Genomic DNA, 21,488 nt, shown 5'->3' with positions numbered 1-21,488 from the left:
AGACATCAAAAGATGCCAGGTGATTAAATGGCTGCCGTAAGAAGTAGGATCTATGTTTATTTCACTTGATGGATAAATAGTAAAGGTATCTTTCGGAAGGGATGTAAAGCCGTTGGTCCCGGTCTATGTGTTGATGGGTCGATAGGTAGGTTTCAAGTGTTGGAGCTTCCTCCCTGGCGTCGGTAGCATTGGTACGCAGTACGGAAAACGATATCGACGGAAAACAAATCAAGGGAAAAATAGTAAAGATATAACATCTTGCGATATAAGACCAGTTCGAGCAAATGATAATATTCAAATCAATCGTTAAATGCGTGAACGATGATCCAGAATGATGACGTAATACTAAATTTATTTCGCTTCAGCGGTCATACTTATGCAGCCCAGTGGCAGGCGCGTATGCAACATGTTATACCGTGACAGCGGGCCCAGCACAGCAAAATAAACGATTTGAGCCCCAGACATGCTGCCTACTGTCAAACGCTGCTGTTCCTTTATTTAACGTCGGTCTCTGTTCCGCAATCTAGAGCCAATCACCGACGGACATCGATTGCCATCCATTGACGGCAATTGAATGTGCAGGAAGGCAGCTTCCACACCTGTGTAGGATATCGCACCCATTCACAACACACATGGGCCGGGACCAACGGCTTTACTTCCTTTCCGAAGGAAGACGTGACCAGAGATTTTTATGCCTCAGAAAAATCCCACCGACCTCGGCTGGGATTGAACCCAGACCCATCGGGGTGTTAGAAAGCAGTCACGCTTACCACTACACCACCGGCGCCGGCAAACGCTGCTGTTGGTATAGGCCTTGTCACTGGTCTGTACTTATGGCATACTTCTAGATAGAGCTAGAATTAGGGCGTAACAGCTTTTGTAAACAATGACTTCTTTCGATGATTTCTAGAAAGTTAAGGCTTACCAACGCAAATCAATAACACCATCGGGTAGAGAAAGACTTCCTCTACCCGATGGTTATGTTGGTTTGCGTGAGCGTGCCTTGAGTTCATATAAATCGTCGATAGAAGTAGACCTGTGCGCCGATCAAAATATTTTCGGCGCGGCGTGATTTGTTATTTTCTGCCGGCGGCGGTGGCGTGGCGGCGTAACGCCGTTTGCTTTCGGCGGCGGCGGCGTGGCGGCGTGGGTCGGCGTGAGTTTATTTTTAATGATCTCGAAAAAAAAAAATACTATTTAAACCAATCGCACATGTACAAAAAATGCTACCGACATTTGAGTTCAGATTACTCAAAATCGCTAAAACGTTCACACTCATAGTGTGAATAAACTTTGCGACACTTTCGCGGGGAAAACTTCTTGAATATGGGGAAAATTTAAGAAAATTATTCACAGGTTAGAAGTGCACTAGTGGACAGATTAAAACCAGATTCAGTTTTCCTCATATTCAAGAAGTTTTCTTCGTAAAAGCGTCGGAAAATTGACTTGTTTTATGGTTGACCTACGATTTCACGAATTTGAGTAACCTGAACTCAAATATGAGTAACTCTTACTAAATTTTGAGTCATTCTCATTGGCCGTGCATGCAGAATTTGTTCAGAAATGTATGCCAAGTGCTCATTAAAATTTCGGGGCAAGGATTCGTATGGCAAAGTGTTACAACCCTTTTATTAAGTATAAGAAAAGTACGTTATGTAGAGGTGGATAGTATTTAAAAGCAATCTGTTGCATTACGTAACAATTTAATGGGCCCTACGATTTTTTTTTCATTTATTGAGGATTACACGTTATTAATATGTTGATAGCGATAAAAGATGTGCTTTTGTTACTCTGATACATATTTGAATGTACGTGCAATGTAGTCATATAACTTTTTGTTTATGTATTTGAAGATGGTGTCTTTCGGATATACGTAGAATCCCGCACAACTTGGACCTGTAAAAGATTGAAAAAAGGTCAAATTTCAGTGTGTTGTTAATAATAGTACCTTATTCACTTTTATGTAAATCCGATCCTCGTCAGTTAGCCAGTTCTTATTGCAAAAATCTATTTTTGCAAATGCTGTAACTGTCATAAATTAAGATTGTTTTATCCACATTGTTAGGGTGGATACTTGACCGACGTGCAGATACGGTCGGCCCACCTATGTTAAAAACTCGTTCACTTGGCGGGTACACACAATACCTTGTGGACCAAAGCTGCCAAGTTTTCTAATTTTCCGGAAGCAGAGAATATCTCCATCTACAACGTTGTTCAGGTATGACGTAGTCAAAAATGCGGTGCACTCTTGCTCGATGACAGAGGTCGCACTATCTTCAACGTTTGAGTGCTTCATAGCAAGACTGAGCAACGAGGAAGATGAGTTAAAAGGAAGTTCATCGCATTCATCTGATGTAGCTACTAATTAGAAACCCATTTTAATATCCGTTTTTTAGTGTCCTTGACTTGATTTGACTGTCCTTGACAGTACGTACAAGAAATTCATATAATATAGTACGTACAAGAAATTGGTAATCGAGCGTTCATCCAAAGCACTTTTAATGCATAAATCGAGGGTCAAGTAAATCCGAAATCAAAATTAGGTCCTTAACAGGAAACCTTGGATTCAGTTGCTCCTTAATCCCCAGCTTCATGTGTGTGATGGCAAGCAAGTCCTCATTTTTTTAAACTAATACAAGCTACAATCTCAGATCGCAAGAGCATGGCAATGTTAACTGTTGCATTCTTTTCAGCAGACAACAGGGCTGCTATAATCTGTAAACCAAAACGGAGTTTAACTACAATATTTTCACCACCACCATGTCACCATGTCTCAGAAACAGACTAGAGTAAAATCACATTGGAACTAAAATGAGGGTTTTCACACTAGACGTTCGCTACATGATCGACTTTTAAATGGCACGTAACTTGTCCGCTAACTGAAACAATTTTTCAGTTAAAGTAAATTTTCAGCCAAAATGAAGCAATTTCAAAGTGTCATGATTAACTGGATGAACACTGATGCTTTTAAATGCATTTAAATTAGTGAATTCCGTTCGCTAGGTGAAAATCAATAATTATTTTCTCAGCTGTCGAATGTCTAGTGCATCAGTAAACAAACATCTGATCTTCAATGCACTGGTTGGATATTAATTTTCAAAGCCTATATGGTCACCAATCGGTCAGATGGAACATAATAGTAGGCTCAGTTGCTCGAGATATAGCAACAATAGTTTACAATTATAGTTTCAAAACCACGGCTTTAAAAAAAAAACTCACTTCAAACGGCTCAAGAAAGTTTCGCAAGTCTTCAACTAGCACCCACCCAGCTCTATTTAGTTCAAGACTTTTCATCATCTTAAGTAAGTAATGCCAACGTCTTACACTGATTTTCACTTGATGTTTTAAGTGTTGGGGCTTGTTTAGGTACATCGTCAAATTGAACATTGATATTCGTTTCACACAAAAACTCGTAAGTTGAACATCTAGCTCCTCCTCCATACTAGATAACGAGTGTTGCTCATCCATATCAAGCAAATCTCCAGATTCTTCGATATCGGTTAAGATTTGTCTGTTTATTTTATCCATTTCGACTTACAATTCCGGACCTCGGTATCACCTGTCCTCTTCTTTGCCTCTGACATGCATAGCGAGCAGAACACTTTCTCCTTCACTATATGTATTTTCACGTCACTCTTAGTATACATCATTTTTACAAAGTATTGCCACGAATCACTTGAAAGATTTTTTCCTCTGGAAGTATCTATCGACATAAAATTCTAAGCAATTTTATTATAATTCAAATTAGACATCGCGAAAGTCGTCGTGAATGGGAAACAAAACCCTATACGAGAGGCAGAAGGAAACTTTAGTCAACTGTTTCATTCATCCGGTGTTCTCATCGGATCGAGAGAAAGAAAGAGTCGGCTAGTTTCCTTCTGCCTCACCTTAAATAAAACAGAATGTAAAACAATTACCTTTCAATTTGCGGTACATTTCCGCATCCACGGTGGCTGCAATGTGCACAATTTTCGAATGATATCTCTCGAAATTTTCAAATTTTTTTATGACGGAAAGGCAAACTTCGTATTTTTACATTCTCACAACCAGGGCTGAAAAATTTCATTACAGCTAAACTCCTAGTTTTCGGAATTATGAAACGAGCGTGCGCACAAGTTCTAATTTCAACGCGTTCAAGATGCATTTTACCGAAAAGGTGTTGCGATTTTTTCATCGGCGTGACATAAATTTATTCGGCGACATGAACGATTTTACTGCGGCGGCGCGCCGGTTCAATTTCATCGGCGGTGGCGGCGTATGAAAATCGTCGGCGGCGGCGGCGTGGCGCAGCGGCGCACAGGTCTAGATAGAAGACATTGTTTACAAAAGCTGTTACGCCTTAATTCAAGTTTTATCTAGACTTCTGCTTGCTAAGCATAATTCCATTCTGTTGATGCGTTCGATGCCAATCGTTGTTATTGTTATCCGGTGTGGTTTTTTTTTTGTAAATTCATTAAGTAAAAACGAAATTGAAGAGTAATAATTTTCCGTCACGAATGCATTTTGATTGAAATGTTGGTGAAAATCCTTCTGAAATCTGCTATCTTTTTGCAAATTTCATTCAGGAAGTATACACCACATTTTCTTAAAAAGACCGCGACCGCGACTTCTTTGCATTCATTCCCTAACAACATATCTGTCAAATATGTCAACATGAAGTCCTCAATGCACTGGAAAATTTGGACGCATCTAAAGGACCAGGACCTGACGTAATTGCACCTGTATTCTTGAAGAATCGTTCAGAACAACTCACCCTTCCCTTAGAACACCTTTTCAATATGTCTCTGAAAAATGAGAAATTACCTGAAATGTGGAAATCGTCTTATTTGGTGCCTATTTTCAAATCAGGCAAGAAATCTGACATCCGTAATTAACGTGGAATTGCCATTATCACTTGCATCCCAAAACTTTTTGAATCAATCGTAAACGAAACAAAATTTCAGCAATTTAAAAAATTAAATTACAACCAAACAGCACGGCTTTTTTAAAGCTACTTCTAGTTTTTTTTTTTAAATTTTTAACCTTCATTCTTATCACAATGGACAATGGCAAGCACGTAGAAGCTCTTTATATTGACTTCAGTAAAGCATTTGACCGAATCTACCATTACCATTCCTTTAAATTGCAAAAAAATAGGGTTCAAACATTTCTGATCACGCTTTCCTTCAGAAGGGAAGTAAAGTCGTTGGTCCCCGGTTCATGAATTGATGGGCCGATAGGTAGGGTCCAGGTGTGGGAACTGCCTCTTTGGCCTCGGTAGCATTGGTGCTCAGCACGGAAAACAAATCAAGGCAAAAAAGAAGCATTTACTTATGTTTTATACAATTAGTATCAATTTCCGTCATATCGTATCTTCAAGTGATCTTCGCAAACGCCACATTTTATTCAGCCTCTTTGGAACTACATGTAGTGAAATATGAAACGCACCTTTTAAAGTGAATTGCACATAACAATGTCTAGTATCATCACTCGACCGCCGGCGCCGGTGGTGTAGTGGTAAGCGTGACTGCTTTCTAACACCCCAATGGGTCTGGGTTCAATCCCAGCCGAGGTCGGTGGGATTTTTCTTAGGCATAAAAATCTCTGGTCACGTCTTCCTTCGGAAGGGAAGTAAAGCCGTTGGTCCCGGCCTATGTGTGTTGTGAATGGGTGCGATATCCTACGCAGGTGTGGAAGCTGCCTTCCTGCACATTCGATTGCCGTCAATGGATGCAATCGATGTACGTCGGTGATTGGCACTAGATTGCGGAACAGAGACCGACGTTAAGTAAAGGAAAAAAAAATCATCACTCGACCAACTTGGCAGAACGCGCCCTTATCATCACTGAACCAAAGTTCAGGGATCGCTAATAGAGACCCTCTGAAACCAAAATTGACAAGTTATATGTGTCATACTCAAACTTAACCTTCTCTTCTTGCATCTGACATATAACAATTATGTATATAATATGATACCTTAAAGCAGCTAATGAGATAATTCTGAACTTAAGAATAAACTGTAGTTAGTTTTGTTCCTTATAGTTTGGCCCTCATTCTTATGACAATGGATTCTAGGGTGATTCTTTTTATCATTAAAATCAAAAATCTAACTTTTTTGTTTGAATAAATTAAGGTATACATTCTTCGGCAGCTTAGTTAGCTGAGCTAATTTCGAGCAATTTTGTATGAAACAACTTTTTTGTAAATTTTTGCCTCAAAAGCTGGTCAATATCTTTCACCGATCAAGAGTGATCGACGTTTTTCTACTAAAAAAAATGCCCCTTTTAAATGATAAAATCTCTGGTTGAGGCAAACAAAAAAAAGTGTTGTTACGGCATTTGAAAGGGCGTTTGTTATTCTCAATAATATGAAAAAATTGGAGGTATGTTATTTTTCAAACTCGTATAAAATCAATTTGAATTTATTCATATTTTTTACTGTATTGAATATATCTATTTTATTAGAAGAGATACAGGCAACAAATTTCCCTATAAAACATTCGTCTCAAAGAGTTTTAAAAGTCTCTAGAAGATGACTTTCATGAGAAATTTGAAATTAAAAAGTTAGTGCTACAAAACACCCTAAGGCAACTCCGCAAAATTACTTTAAAATGAGAACGTTGAGAAATAGAAAAAAAAAAAAATCTTCGACAAAGTTAATTAAACAACACATGTTTTTATTTCGTAAAACAAAAAAGTTAGTTTTAAAAATTCCCTAATTTGAGGACCTCCCTGATCTTCACCGAATATCTGTGAAAAATTACAGGAAATCTGTGACAAATCACCGAACTGTTTACCGAACGTTCAGCTGTTGAGATTTTGGTAAAATTTCACAGATTTCGGTAAAATAATCTAAGTGTGTACTCTAACTCAATTCAAGAAAAAGCTCTAAATCAGTCAATTTAAGAGATACTAAAAAGTTGTGCTATACAAAGTTGCTTGAAATTAGCTCAACAATAACTTTGTCCAGAAATGTATACCTTAATTTCTCCAAACAAAAAAGCTAGATTTTTGATTTTAATGATAATAAGAACCACCCTAGAATTCATTGTCATAAAAATGAGGGCCTAACTATAAGGAACAACTTTGTACAAGAGATTTTTAGTCTATAGTCTCAATTTCAGGCTCAAAACATATCATTCCAGCTAAATATGCATTCTGGACCTCTGTGCATCGTAATCAAAATAACATTGCAGAAGACCGCAGTACCAAGTAGTGAGTTGATTCTAAATTGATTTCCATTTTCAAGAGATTGTCCATAGAACAATAGTAGTGAAGACATGTTTAACCTTTGAGCTCTAGTTTCTCGACAGTAATCAAAAATGTAACTGATCTATAAATAGGTCACTGGGCGTTAATGGGTTAAACAAACCGCTTGGACTCAAATCTGCAGTCAAGTAGGATTGTGGTTCATGGTTTTAAAGTAGTTGTCTTTATGGAGAAATTCAATGTATTCTTTCGATTATGGTAGAAAATGACCCATCGCCCTTATGATAGAGTTAATTTAAAGAGCTTCTCGTATCATCATATTCAAAATATATTATTTGGAGCTGAAAAACGCGCTTCCTTACTTTGTAATTATTTGAAAACATAGGATATAAGCTTTTCTTTCAGTGAAATTGAAGCTAAAAAAAATCTACACTCTAATAAATGAATACTAGATTTTCCAACTTCTACTTCAAATATGCATCCCATGCTTAATAATTTGCAAAAAAGAGCAAGCACCCCTGAAGTTAGCAAAGTACACTTTCTTGTACCTAACACTATTATAATCCTTTAAGTTGCATCCATAAAACGCAATGCATACATCTTTAAAGGCGAGCAACAGTTGGCTCGTAAGCTAATTCAAGCATGTTAAAGTTTACTCTAGCTTTTACAGCTTAAACTTTCCCCAATCGTACCATTGCATGACATCGCCACCACCTACATACCGAACATGGGTAGGGCACGAAAACTATCCCACGAAGACAACTGCTGGCATGAATTGAAATGAATGTCCATGAGAATGAATATTCCCGCCAGACTCCGGCGCACCGGGTCCAGCCCAGCCAGCCCGTAGTTCAGAAAATTGAAATATTAAAACTATTAAAAGCTACTTTCCTCCAATGGTGCCTTCTTCTTCTTCCTATTCTACTTCTTCTTTCCCAGCTGTGTTCCGTGTGTGTGGGTGTTACGTGCATACCCAACAAACAATTTTAGCTGCAGATTAGCTTATACAGCCAAAATTTGCCTTATGCAGCTAATTTTTGCCTGTATAAGCTAAGCTGCAGCTAAAATTGTTTGTTGGGTAGTTACATCTCACCGTCAGTCTGATTGCACCACAACGGTACTGAAACTATAACGGCCCTGGAGAAGCAGCCAACAGCGGTAGAGCAGCATCAAGGATCTATAAATATAAATTACTCCTTACTTTAATTTCTCGAATTCCACTATTCAGGGATCGTCACTGGTTGGCGGCTGGTGGGAGTAGGTATCTGAAACACTTTGAGGATCAGTGGCTTCCTGCTGCTCACGTGCAACACGCCTGAAAGTTGTCCTGTATTCCATTCCTTGCGGCGAGGATGGCTTTCTGTGTATACAACAGTTGCAACTCTGTGTTTTCTCAGCATTGAATGTTAAATAAGGACTTTTAAATAGATATGCATACCGAAGAGACTGTATTTGCCGACCGATTCAGTCGGATGTACGGGAGGCAGGTGGAGGTCTGGTCTGTCGGTGTCATAGTACTGAAACAGATGTTTGCTCACCACGTTCCTTTTCTTTTGCACTACTTTTCCATTTCTTTTTTATTTGGTCCTTGAGCCAGACGCTGTGGGAATCGATAATGGGAAAGTTTTCATTTAAATGTTTCTTAAGACTTTAATCCCCGGCTCTGTCTAGTCGGCGTCTTCGACGAAGAGAGAATTAATTTTTCATTTTTGCGTCTTTCTTTCATATTTGCAGATTACGCCACCGCCAGGATGAAGATGTCAAAATTATCCAATCAAACCAATTCGCAAGATCCGCAGGCAGTGAACTCGCGAGTGTTTGTCGGCAACTTGAACACCTTCCAGTGCTCCAAGACGGACGTCGAACGGATGTTTCAACGCTATGGACGTTTGGCAGGTGAGTGTTTACGATGCACGAAATTTGGCAAAGCCGTGTGCTAGGTGAAAGGCTGGGGGTATGAGCTCACATTCCGGAAATCAAAAAGATGTGTTTTTTAATGGAAACTCGTTTATATTTCGTGGTCGGTTAAGGCGAAATTTGATCCGTTCGGAATTACTCACTTCTTAGATTTTCAATACAATAGCACAACACAATTTTAGATGCTTAATTTGGGTGTCAGAATGATAGTGGTCATCAATTTTGCTCATAAATATCACAAGCATTTAGTATAAAAGCGCATGTTTTTTATCCTGTAGATCATTTTGCTATACTGTAAGAACATTTCCTCCGAAGACAATGTACCTGAAAAGTTCCAAACAAAATACGAGGAAAAAATTAATTTTTGATTAGACCTTTTCCGATTTGTGTGAAGCTTTGCGTAAGTATTTGCTATGGGCAATGATTCACATTTTTGCTAGAATTAGGCCATTTTAGATCTTTTAAAATTTTCAAAATGGCATTCATGAAATAAAAAAAATCTATAGCCCGAAAACGGCTTATTGATATGAGACAAAGCTGTAGAGAAAATTGATTTCTTGGGAATAATATACGAAAATTATGTTTAAATATTTTCAAGTAAAAATTTGAAAACAACGTTGAATACCAGAATATTTCAAAATGCCCTTGTTCAATTTTAAATTTAAAAAAAAATCATAAAGAAATCCAACTTTTAAAATGTTCATGTATTTTTTTAACTTTTTGTTAGAACACAGTTTTGTGTATTTTCCTCAAAAAATAACATTGTTTTCTGAGTATAAATAACATGCAAAAAATTTTAACAATTATTTCTAAAAAATACCAAATGTTTTCATAATTTTAAATATTAAAAAAAAACATTTCTCTTGACCTTTTTAACAAAAATCAAGAGTCGGATAAAATCGTTTTAAAATAGGGTAATTCACAAACTCTCGTCCGCACTTGTAATAGAAATTTCTCATCGTTACAAACACATATGACGTGGTTGTTCAAAACGGATTGAAAACGTTTTTACAACGCTCCAAACTTCTCAGCTGAGTGTGACTATTGTCGGCAGCCTCGTTTTCTTCGGCAACCTTCCCATTTAAACTGCGTGTTAACCAGCTGTTCTATTATCGACAACTCGAAATCAGCCGTATTTTGTAGTGCGTATATTTCATTTGAAGAAAAACCTAGCATAACAGGTTTACTCAGCAGTAAAAATGTAATCATATTGAAACTGAAAGACTAAGGAATTGTTTGAATATATTCAGCGTGGTGTTTTGGTGAGAAAATACAGTGAAACTGACGTTTAAATTTTGGTTGCTGAAAACAGTCAATGGGAGCCGAAGCCATCATTTACTCTAATTAGATTTAATTTTTTTGACGTAGACTACGTCTTACGGGAAGATACGGGGGATAAATCTAAAATCTAAAATTACGACCATCACGGAAAGGTGTTAAGCTGGTAATTGATAGAAAAAATTTAAATACAAACATATAAATCGATAGGAAAGAACTTTCCAAATTGCTGAAATAAATACTTATCTAATTTAAAGACATAAGACAATTTAAAGAAACCTGACTTGCATTGAAAATATCTGACGCTACCTCTATTTATGCTCTTAGATTAGCATTGTAAGTTCCTCCTACTTGGAGAAATATGCTGAACGGCTTGCTATGCCGCGCCTCAATTATAATATCCTGGATCCATTTAAATGATCTTTATTTCTTGTGATTGTGTGGTTTACATGTATGAATTTTCAAGTGACACAGATGCGTCTTTTCAACTTTAGTACATTTGAGATTTTAATTATTATTTACAGTTCCTAGTCCTATCAGGCCTATTTTAAAGTATGACCACCTTGGTGGGATTGGTTTAATTTGAATTGGAAAAAGGAGACTACTTATAACTACTATTTACAACTACAACTAACCTACAACTACTATGTACACCTAACCTACTATATACAAATTGCTTATCAAAGCATGTTCTGATAAATTACATTTTTGTGCAAATTTAGTCTTAATTTCGTTAATTTTGGAATCTATTTTGGCAATGCCTGCCTCTTCATGTAAATTTGTTATTCTAGTGTCGAAAGGACGATCAAGAACCATCCTCAGCACTCTATTCTGAGCTACCTGAATTTTGTTCCTGTGAGTCTTTGCACATGATTCCCACACCGGAGCTGCGTAGAGGATCGCAGGTGCTATGATTTGTTTGTAGACGGCCAGTTTGTTCACCCTTGAGAGGCGGGATCTGCGGCAAATCAGCGGATACAGACACCTAACCAAGGCGGAACACTTGACTACGGTTTTCTCCACATGCGAGCGGAATAGGAGCTTTTCGTCAAACAACATCCCGAGATAGGTTACTTCGGTGGACCACTCAACCCTTGTGCCATCCATGATTACAGTACAAGAGGGAGCCGGTTTTAGTTTGGGTGATTGTCGATGGAGGAACATGATTGTTTGTGTTTTGGAAGCATTGATTTTGATTTTCCACGTGGTGGCATAATCAGCAAAGGCGTTAAGGTATCGTTGAAGTTTGTTAGTTATTTCGCGAGGCATCCTTCCTTTGACGGCTATTGCGGTATCATCTGCGAACAGGAAAAACACGCAACCGTCTCCAAGGGGAGGAATGTCGGAAGTGTAAATGCTGTAAAGCAAGGGGCCCAGCCTTGCGGGACACCTGCTGGGATGGAAAACGTGTCTGAAAAACAACCATTCAACGATACCTTAAACGACCTTTGCTGGAGGTAGCTACGGGTGATTTTAACCAGATGTAATGGAAAGTTGAAGTTACAAAGCTTGTATACAAGCCCATTGTGCCAGACATTATCAAACGCTTTCTCAACGTCTAACAAGGCCATGGCTGTGGACTTGGATACAGCTTTGTTGCTTCGGATGTTATTCATCACCCGCACTAGCTGGTGATTGGTGGAGTGCCCCTTTCTGAACCCAAACTGTTCCGGAAGGAGAATGTTATTTTCCTCGACAAACTTGAGCAAACGATTGAGAATGAGTTTCTCGAACAATTTGCTCAGCGCTGAAAGGAGGCTGATTGGTCTGTAGCTTGAAGCTAGCGTTGGGTCCTTCCCGGGTTTGCGGATAGGTATGATTTTCGCTGTCTTCCAGATACTTGGAAAGTAGTGCAGTTCCAAGCATCTGTTGAAGACAGCAGCCAGCAGAGAGTGAACCTTCATGCTGAGATTTTTCAACACTAGGTTGAATATTCCGTCAAACCCGGGGGCCTTCATGTTTTTGGTGCATTTCAGCGCTGAGCAAATCTGTTCCACTGTGATTCTATCCTCCGGAGGGATGGCACAAGGGGAGGAATCAAGGTTGAGTACGCATTGCTCAACCTGAACTTCAAGCGGACTTTGGATGTTGGAGCCAAGCATGTGCGATTTGGCAATATGCTCACCAATCGCATTTGCTTTCTCCTGAGGGGTGATTATGAGCCGATCGTCATCATTTTCATCTTTTAGTGGCGGAATGGGTTTAGGGTGCGTCTTTAAGACCTTGGCAACTTTCCAGAATGGTCTGGAGCGGTCGTCCAGATTCTGAACAAGCCGCCCGAAACTTTCGTTCCGGAGTGAGACCATTCTGGAAGCAATCTCCTTGTTCAGATCGGCCATTTCACGTTTCCTCGCTTGATCTCCAGTCCTCTGAAACTGGCGTCTACGAACATTTCTCAGGCGAATTAAGAGTTGGGTGTGGGAATCAATAGCAATAAACTTACCCCTCACAGGAACTCGTCGGACGCACGTCTCGTCAGCCACGGTTATGGCTTGGTGGAGTCCCTCCAACGCTCGGTCGATGTCCTCCACGGTGTCAAGCGGCGGGTTGTCGATGATGTGCCTGTCTACCACGCGTCCAAACTGGGCCCAGTTTACGTGATGATAGTTCTTGCGCAGGCTTGAAGCAGGAGCCACGTTGCAGCCCAGCTCAGACACCACCGGTTGGTGGTCGGAGCTGAGTTCGTTCAAGGCTACCGGCTTGGACAAGCCGATATTTGTCAGGAACAGGTCTAGCGTCGATGGGTTACCCGCCGGTGAGATGAATGTTGGTTCTTCCGAAAACCAAACGGAATACAGCCCATGCTGTGAGTGGTCGAACAGGAGACGACCGTTCTGGTTCTGCTGGTAGTTCCGCCAGGCCTCATGGCGAGCATTCAGATCTCCTCCAACTACGAAGCGGGAACCGGTACGGGTGATGGTGGACAGGTCCTTCTTAAATTTAGCCGCTAGTCCACTGCTGACGGCACACTGTCGAGGGCAGTAGACGGCGATGAACTGGACGTATCCAGTCGACGACTCCACCTCCACACCAAGGGCCTCGATGATAGAGGTGCGGATATGGGACAGAGTGTGGTATTTTATTCCTTTCTTGACGACGACCGCAACACCACCCCCCCTGGAGCTGGTGCGATCAACCCGGATAATATTGTGGTCAGGCAACCAGAAGCTGTCGCCGGACTTTAGATGGGTCTCGGTTAGAAGGCCCACGTCGATGCTGTGCTTGCGGAGGAAGTCGGCAAGCTCAATCCTTTTTGCTCTTACGGAGCAAGCGTTCCAGGTGACGATAGTTAGCGGTTTAGACGCCATACTGGATGATGAACTTACCGAGCACTTGGATCTGTTCGGGCTTATTGCGGCACTTACGAAGAGCACCGGACATGTTGACGAAAATTTCCATCAGTTCATCCGCTGAGAACAGATCGGGGTTGTTGTTTTGCGTTGTTGGTTGTCTCCAGAATCCAGGGGGGGATGGAGAGCTTTGGCCAGCAGAATCACCGGAAGCTTCTTGAGGAGGGGCGGGTTGCACCCGCGAATTCGCTTGCCTTTGCTGGGGAGCACGAAGAGGCGGAAAATCCTCCGTCCTGAATGCTGGGGTTTTGTCCTTCTTGCGTCTTGGTTGATTGTTGCTTGACGCCTGCTTTCGGATGCGTTTGAAGTCCTCGCGTTTGGAGCACTGTCTGTCGGAACCTTGATGTGCACCACCACAGTTGGCGCATTTTAACGCCACGGCTCCATCCGCAGGGCAGTTGGAAGTGGCGTGTTCTTGAGCGCAGTTGCTGCATCGTGGCTTGATGTTGCAGTTGCGGGTACCGTGACCAAAATTGAGGCACCGCTGGCACTGCGTTACGTCACGATGGCCGCCACGGTATGGCTCCCATCGTACGATGATGGAGTAGATCGATCGGATGGCTTGCAGCGCATTGAGAGTCACCGTCCCTTTCTGGAAGTGCACCAGGAAGAGGCAATCCGGGTACGTCTTCACGTTTTCGTCTCTCCTTGTCATTCGGAATACAGCGATTGGGGCTAGCTTGTACCGGTTGATTTCAGCTTCGACCATCTTGGGGTCGAAATTTGGTAGACCCCTGATGACTACCTTGAAGGGCTTCTCTCCGGGGATGTCGTGCGTGAAGAATTCCGCCTTGGAATCCTTCAGATATTTCACGGCCACTTCGTACTCCGCTCTTGTTCGCAGCATCACCTTGGTGCCGATCCTGCCGAGCTTAAACTCAGCGGCAACGCCCAGCGATGAGAGATCGCCAATCAGCGTGTTGAGTGGTACTTGCTTCACCACCAGTGGAGGAAGCTTGATTTTCACCGCACTCGGGCCGGCAGAATTCTCGGTTTCGACGGCGTCGCCGAAATCACCGATGTCGCTGGCGTTCGTCGCGGTAACATCGTCGCGTCCGCTCGTACCATCGGACTGTCCTTGGTTCTTCTTCCTCTTTTTCGTCCGCTTCACCGGGACCGGGTTGGTATTTCCAACATCGGTGGGCAGAGTAGCGTACCTATTTGAGGTAGGTACCGAGCTACCCTCACCACTGTTCTTCTTCTCCGCTTGGTCACGAAGTCTGCTCCGAGAGCGCTGTCTTCCCATCACGCTATGCGACCGACACTACTGACGACGCGACGTGCAGTATATCTGCGAACGTTTGTAACAAACTATAGGTTAATCGAGCAACTCGACAGAGCGAGCAAAGACCGAACTGTACTGCTTGACGTTCAAGCAGCTAATGATAATATCCTGGATATTTTGCTAATGGTTATGCCTACCATTCCATAGGACAATTATTCGTGTAGGAGGGACTTTCAATACTAATGTGAAAGCATTAAAACAGTCAGAGCTTTGATGTTCAAAACATGTAGCAGTTTTCGCACTGATTTTGAAGTTGAATAAACGAATTACCCTAATTTTCAATTAATGTTACCTTAAACACATACTTATTCGAAACCAAACTTTTAATTTGAGAAAAGTCACAGTGTTCTATATATAGGAAAAGCAGTGGGCATAATGAGCAAACGGGGTTAGTTGAGACCAGGCATGTCTAAACGCAACACTACACTGCGTACTGCCTTTTTTACACACCACCAAGAGCATTGAGTTGTACGCTCCGTACCAGTGCTCGATAGAAAACACCAAAAGCAGCAAACAAGGCACTGGTACCGGTGCCCGTGCATAATTGTTTGCACCGGTGTATGGATCTTCGGCAAGGACCAAAGCCGAGTGTTTCTGACTTCGGGAAACACCGCAGCCGAGTGTTTTCGATTTCGGAAAACACGCTTGCTGCTCGCAGGAATTTTCTTTGGGGGACTTATGAAAGATTATGGTGTTACACAAGGTAGCAATTAAATGCGTCTAGAGCTCATAGAAAAGTGGTCGAAACACTGGTCTCATAAATCCAATGTCCATGGATCGATTCCGATCTGTCACTCTCCAGTTTTTTCTGTCAACATTATTTTCAAAATGTAATCTATAAAATTCATTTAGATTTCTTTTTTGGCGTAATGCAATCTTATGAATCTTATGAGCTCAAAGGATCATCTACAAGGATTATTAAAAATACGCAAATCACCCACTTCGAAAGAGCGTGTTTCTGTTGCCGTCCACCCACTGGTATTTCTTGGCTTTATGTTAACTAATTGAGCTGATTGTTTTCACACGATTTGAGTCAATCTAATAACGATAACTTATATCCAACAACAACAAAACAGCTACCATGGCTGATATGGAGCTAGTAGAAGGTAGAATGCGATCCTTCTTGCGCGCATTTTAATTTAGGGGGAAACAGCCCAAAATGCACCTCGCGCAAATCGCTCGCTGCGATTTTTCCTAGCATTCCCGTTTTTAATTCATAAATTGGACAAGTTACAGTGCTAGTTTAGTACTTTACTTAGGATTTCGGCAAAATTACCAGTGGAATAGCTATGAAAAATCAAAACGGGCGTTTGGCCCGGGGTTCATTTCGGGCTGTTCTACCCTACATGAATGGTGAGTAGTTCTGTTCACCCACCGCTATTTGGGTGTTTACATCTGTGCTGGTATGCTGATGCTAGTGAACTAAAGCTGTACTTATAAATAGTCAGCATAATGTAAACAGGACGTCAGCATCTACCAGCATGAGATGTCAGGAGCCTCTGAAATTCGTGCTAGTTAGTTGAGTTGGTTGAGCTAGTGAACCAGCATATAATATATTATTTATTATCTAATAGTGAACCAGCATGTAATATATTACATATTATGTAAACACCCCATATATCTCTACTATTATTCAATCAGTTGAGCTGTTTGGTTTGGTTGAAGATAAGTTATGATTATTATATTGACTCTAATCAAATTAAATCAATCAGCTAAATTATTTGATGTAAAGCCAAGAAATACCAGTGGGTGGACGGCAACAGCAACACGCTCTTCCGAAGTGGGTGATTTGTGTATTTTTAATAATCCTGGTAGTTGATCCCTTGAGCTCATAAGCTTTATAATATTGCGTAATGCTTTTTAGCCAAAAGAAATCGAAATGAATTTCATAGATTTATCTCATGAAAATAATATTGACAAAAAAGACTGGAAGGTACAGACTGCAATCGACCTGTTCAAGGTATTATGAAAATGTTGCTTTGACCACTCGTATATCAGCTTTAGTCGAGACAGAAGATGCTAAAGGCGCATAGGAGCTACGATAATCTTTCTGAAGTCGCCCAAAGAAAATTTCTACGAGCAGCAAGTGTTTTTTTTCTGAAATCGAAAACACTCGGCTGCGGTGTTTCCCGAAGTCAGAAACACTCGGCTTTGGTGCTTGCCGAAGATCCATACACCGGTGCAAAAAATTATGCACGGGCACCGGTACCGGTGCCTTGTTCGCTGCATTTGGTGTTTCTAACGAGCACTAGTACGGAGCGTAAAACTCAATGCTCTTGGTGGTGTGTTTGTAGGCAAAACTGCCACCCGTGCAAAAGGGTTCAGTGTTTTTACCATGGCTGGTTGAGACCCCTTTCTTCAATAAACAGTTACCATATTCTACATAATGTTGCGCGAAACTACGCACACGGTGAAAGGTACATAATGATGATTAATGATAATTTTTTATTAGGGTTGTCCAAAGGGGTGCTTCAATCACCCCATATGATCGTTATAACTCTTTTTCCCCGGCATATAAATCAATATTTTGTTCAATATTGAAAGTACCGTCTTTTGATAGGGAAAAGACAACGGCTCATGTAATGCTACTTTTAATCTCTTCTTTGCTTCAGAGACCAAATTTAAAACTAATGATGGAGCTACTGTTGGCAATTGTTTTATCCCAGAAACATTTTTGAATTGATAATTTCCAATTAAAAATCCGCGAGAAATCAAAAATTAAAGTGGGGAACTTCTTTATATTTCATCGTGTGTTCTTATTTTAATATTAATATCTGATTGGAATCTAGGAACAAAATGTATTGCAATCGCATTTTTATGAAGTCTTAAATTTGACCATGTTTTACTAAGTATGAAATCCAAAATATGTACATAAAGGCTGACGAAAAGTAAATTTGAAAGACCCTCGCACGCCGCTAGCACGCCTCTAGTGTTGGAAATCGAAAATCTTTGACAGTGGTTTGTTTACATTTCTATAGAGAACAGCTGGTGCAAGTTAGATCAAAGTAGTCGATCGTGTTCAAAAATAACGTCAAATGGAACTCCAAAGAAGAAAAATAATTGTGCATAAACACCTGGAAAATCAGAAGTGGTCCGGTTCTAAGCTGGCCGAAGTGCTGAAAATGCCGAAAACAACAGTTTGTCGAGTGTTCGAAACCTACAAGGAACCCCTGAGTGTGAAAAGAAATCAGCCGACCTACGAAAAAATTGGTACCAGGGATCGTCAGCTGCGCAGCAAGGTGTTGAGGTGCGTTAAAGCGTCTTTCAATCCGAGATGTGGCCACACGCAAACCAAAAATTTATTAAAATGAATGTTAGTTCCGTTTCCTATCATCCTCTGTTCATGAACATCACAGCGAATGTTAGAAGTTGACCTTCCAGACGATGCAATGGTTTTTAAACCTTTTTTTATTCCGTGCTCTGTCTAAGCTTTCCTCTAAACAAGCAAGCATTTGCCCTGATTTTTATGTATAACATGGTAGAACGACGCACACACTTGCCTCGATTCTCTCCAGCAGAAAAGGCATACACAGTCGAGTAACAAGAGAATGAGCACATGTTGTTTGCTTTAAGCCTATCTATATCCCAAAGCATGGAGAGAGCAGTGGAGATAGCACAGGTCTGATAATCGTCACGTTCGTAGGTCGAGTCCCCCAGTCGGCAATTTTTTATTTCGACATGATTAATTTCACTCACTAATACACTCCACATTTCTCTTCCTCCATTTTCTTGCATTGGATCGCAGCTCAGTATATCGCATCCTCGGTTCATGCGGTCTCCACTAACATCCTCTGATGATGAATCCTACATAATTGTAAGCGAATCTTACACCCCACAGTTGGATGCAGAAGGTACAACTCCAACTTTCAAACGGTGCGGAACATCCTTGCCAAGAAAGGATGCAAGTCATCCGAACCGGCCCATGAATCAGAATTTCGTGGCCAAAAACCGCGCAAGGCTCTTGTACGACCGTGTTTTGACGAAACACAAGGGCTGCACTTTGATCGATGACGAAATATACGTCAAATTCGATTTTAAAAGCAGCTTCCCGGTCAAAAGTTTTACATCGCGACTGGACGTAGGGATGTGCCGGGAAGATTCAAGTTCATGTTTGCCGACAAGTTCGCGAAAAAGGCCATGATTTGGCAAGCGATTTGCAGTTGTGGCCTGAAAACGGAACCTTTTCGTCACATCCTCAACGATGCCATCCCAAGTTTACTTCGAAGAATGTCTGAAAATGCGTGTTTTGCCGTTCATCCGGCGCATATAGGCAAAGTCATCTTTTGGCCCGATTTGGCCAGCTGCCATTACTCCAAGGTGGTTCTGGAGTGGTATGCTGCCAACAAGATCGATTTTGTCTCCAAGCTAATGAATCCTCCGAATTGCCCGGAATTTCGACCAATCGAAAAATGCTGGACAATTTCAAAGCAGCGACAACGACGATGGAACAAATGCGCTGATTTCGTATCCGTTTCCACTGTGCGGGTGCTGATGGGCTCCATCAAGAGGAAGGTTCGAGATTTCGTTCGAACTGGAGAAATGTAACCATCTAACGCTGTAGCTTTGAAGTTTTAATAAATGTACTGCAAAGCAACCATTAATGGACTTTTTAATCATATTGAATCACGGATTACGGGTCTTTTTGTGCGTACCAATTTAATTCTAGTCTGCCTTTAGGAATTAGACCAGGGCCCAGGTCAAAGTAAAAATTAGCAGCCACCCACCTGTGTTCAAACGTTTTTTTTTTTTTTCACGTGGAACTACGTCTTTGTCGACTATACTGGGGTGCAAATCAAAAAATATGTATGGTGAAGGAGTGTTAGGTTTTGAACGCTTGTAACTTTGTCATTTATAAATGAAATTTAAATCCAAATACGCCAATCGATAGGATATTACATTATGAACCTGCTGAAATAAATATTTTTCCAATTTTATTTAACTAAACTTTTGAAAATGTACAAATGATAATGTTATCACTGTTTTCATGAAGTAAGCCTTTTTCCCAAACCCAGTCATCATAAACGAATACCACTCGCTTGCACATCATTCTGCTTGAACCTGAAAAGATATAAATCAGCGTGGTTCTCCTGCCTCTGCTCATTACCGCTTTGGACGGCGTGCCACTAGGTCCTGCTGCAAGCAGAACCAAGTCAGTTGCCAAAGGTGGATCACGGCGTGTCCACCACAATGAGGAATGAGACTTGAAAAAACGTACATGTAAAACCCCCTCCCCCTTAACATAACCCGAAAAAGACATGGACATTGACGATCACTTTTTTCCGGGAAATAAATTTAAAAAAAAACCACAATTATTAGTGAAAACAGTAGTTTTTCCCCTAATTTCTTCCCGCACCAAAACTTTCAAATTTAAGAAAAAAAATTGCTTGAAAGACATATTTGATGATATTATGTTGGTGAATTACACACTGACTGTAAATCATATGTGGTACCTGTACACATGAAATTATATAAACATCCAAAGTCCATCATTTTTTTCCATATTCTGCACAAAAGGAACATTCTGCCCCGCCCCCATTCATAATAAAATGGCGAGAAATACTATCAGTTGTGGGGCTTAGAAAGTATGTTTTGTGCAGAATATGTAAAAAAGGAGGGACTTCGGATGTATTTTTTCTGCAAAATATGTAAAAAAGGAGGGACGTCGGATGTTAACCTAAATGCATATATCATGCATCATAGATAGAGATAGATAGATAGGTTCTACGTCATACTGCGGTCGTGTCTAGGACACAACCCTTTAACTTTTTTTTAAGCATCTGAAACCGTCCTCACGGTGTCCATTTGATTAATGATTTTTTTGTTTGAATGTCATTGACTATGTTATGTAACTTTATGTTTTTATGTCATTTACGGCTTATTATATTTGTATCTCGAGACAAAACAACGAAAACTGCTGTAACAACCAGGGAATCAAAAACATAATGGCATTCTCATTTTGGTTACACTCATGATTAGTACAAATCCATAGATCACAATGGACAGTTCAGGAAACGATAATGCGATTATCATTTGTGTAACAGATCATGATCATATGAAATAGAGATAATCTCTGATCATCATCATCAGCTGTCGTCACTGAAAATTCCTCTTGTAAGACAAGGCTAATAAAATACCCTATAATATGAGTATTTTCGGAATGGGGATGACGTATAGAAATCGAAAGCCGATGTTTGCTGTCATTTTGAAATTCAGGATGGTGGCCATCGATTTAAGAAAAAACTGTCGAAAATTGATGTCCGCCGCCATTTGGAAATGCAAGATGGTGGCCTTCGATTTCAGAGAAGGAGCTGCTAAGCCAGCATTTTTCTGTTATCTGCTATTTTTTACCCACACACTTACAACCAACGCAAAACAAACACATGCGGTGTAAGCGACAGCTGTAAAATACCAATACAGCCGCAAAGTTTGTATGTGTTGTTCAAGTTTGTTATGGGCCATACATTTATAGAC

The 21,488-nt window shown here is 40.6% G+C and overlaps 1 protein-coding gene across 1 annotated transcript in view; it reads left to right on the top strand.

Moving 5' to 3' along the window:
* The window catches only part of LOC135704517 (uncharacterized), a 389,489-nt gene that overhangs the window by 167,939 nt on the left and 200,062 nt on the right, over nt 1–21,488 (top strand). The window contains exon 2 of the mRNA XM_065226021.1: nt 8,922–9,083. Within this exon, the coding sequence (XP_065082093.1) occupies nt 8,939–9,083 (145 nt within the window). The 5' untranslated portion in view covers nt 8,922–8,938. The remainder of the gene's footprint in view (nt 1–8,921; nt 9,084–21,488) is intronic.

Source organism: Ochlerotatus camptorhynchus, unplaced genomic scaffold (genome assembly GCF_037179485.1).
Source record: "Ochlerotatus camptorhynchus isolate MF236.1 unplaced genomic scaffold, CSIRO-AGI_Acam_v1.1 ptg000002l, whole genome shotgun sequence".
NCBI lineage: Eukaryota > Metazoa > Arthropoda > Insecta > Diptera > Culicidae > Ochlerotatus > Ochlerotatus camptorhynchus.
This window is presented reverse-complemented; position numbering and strand designations above follow the sequence as displayed.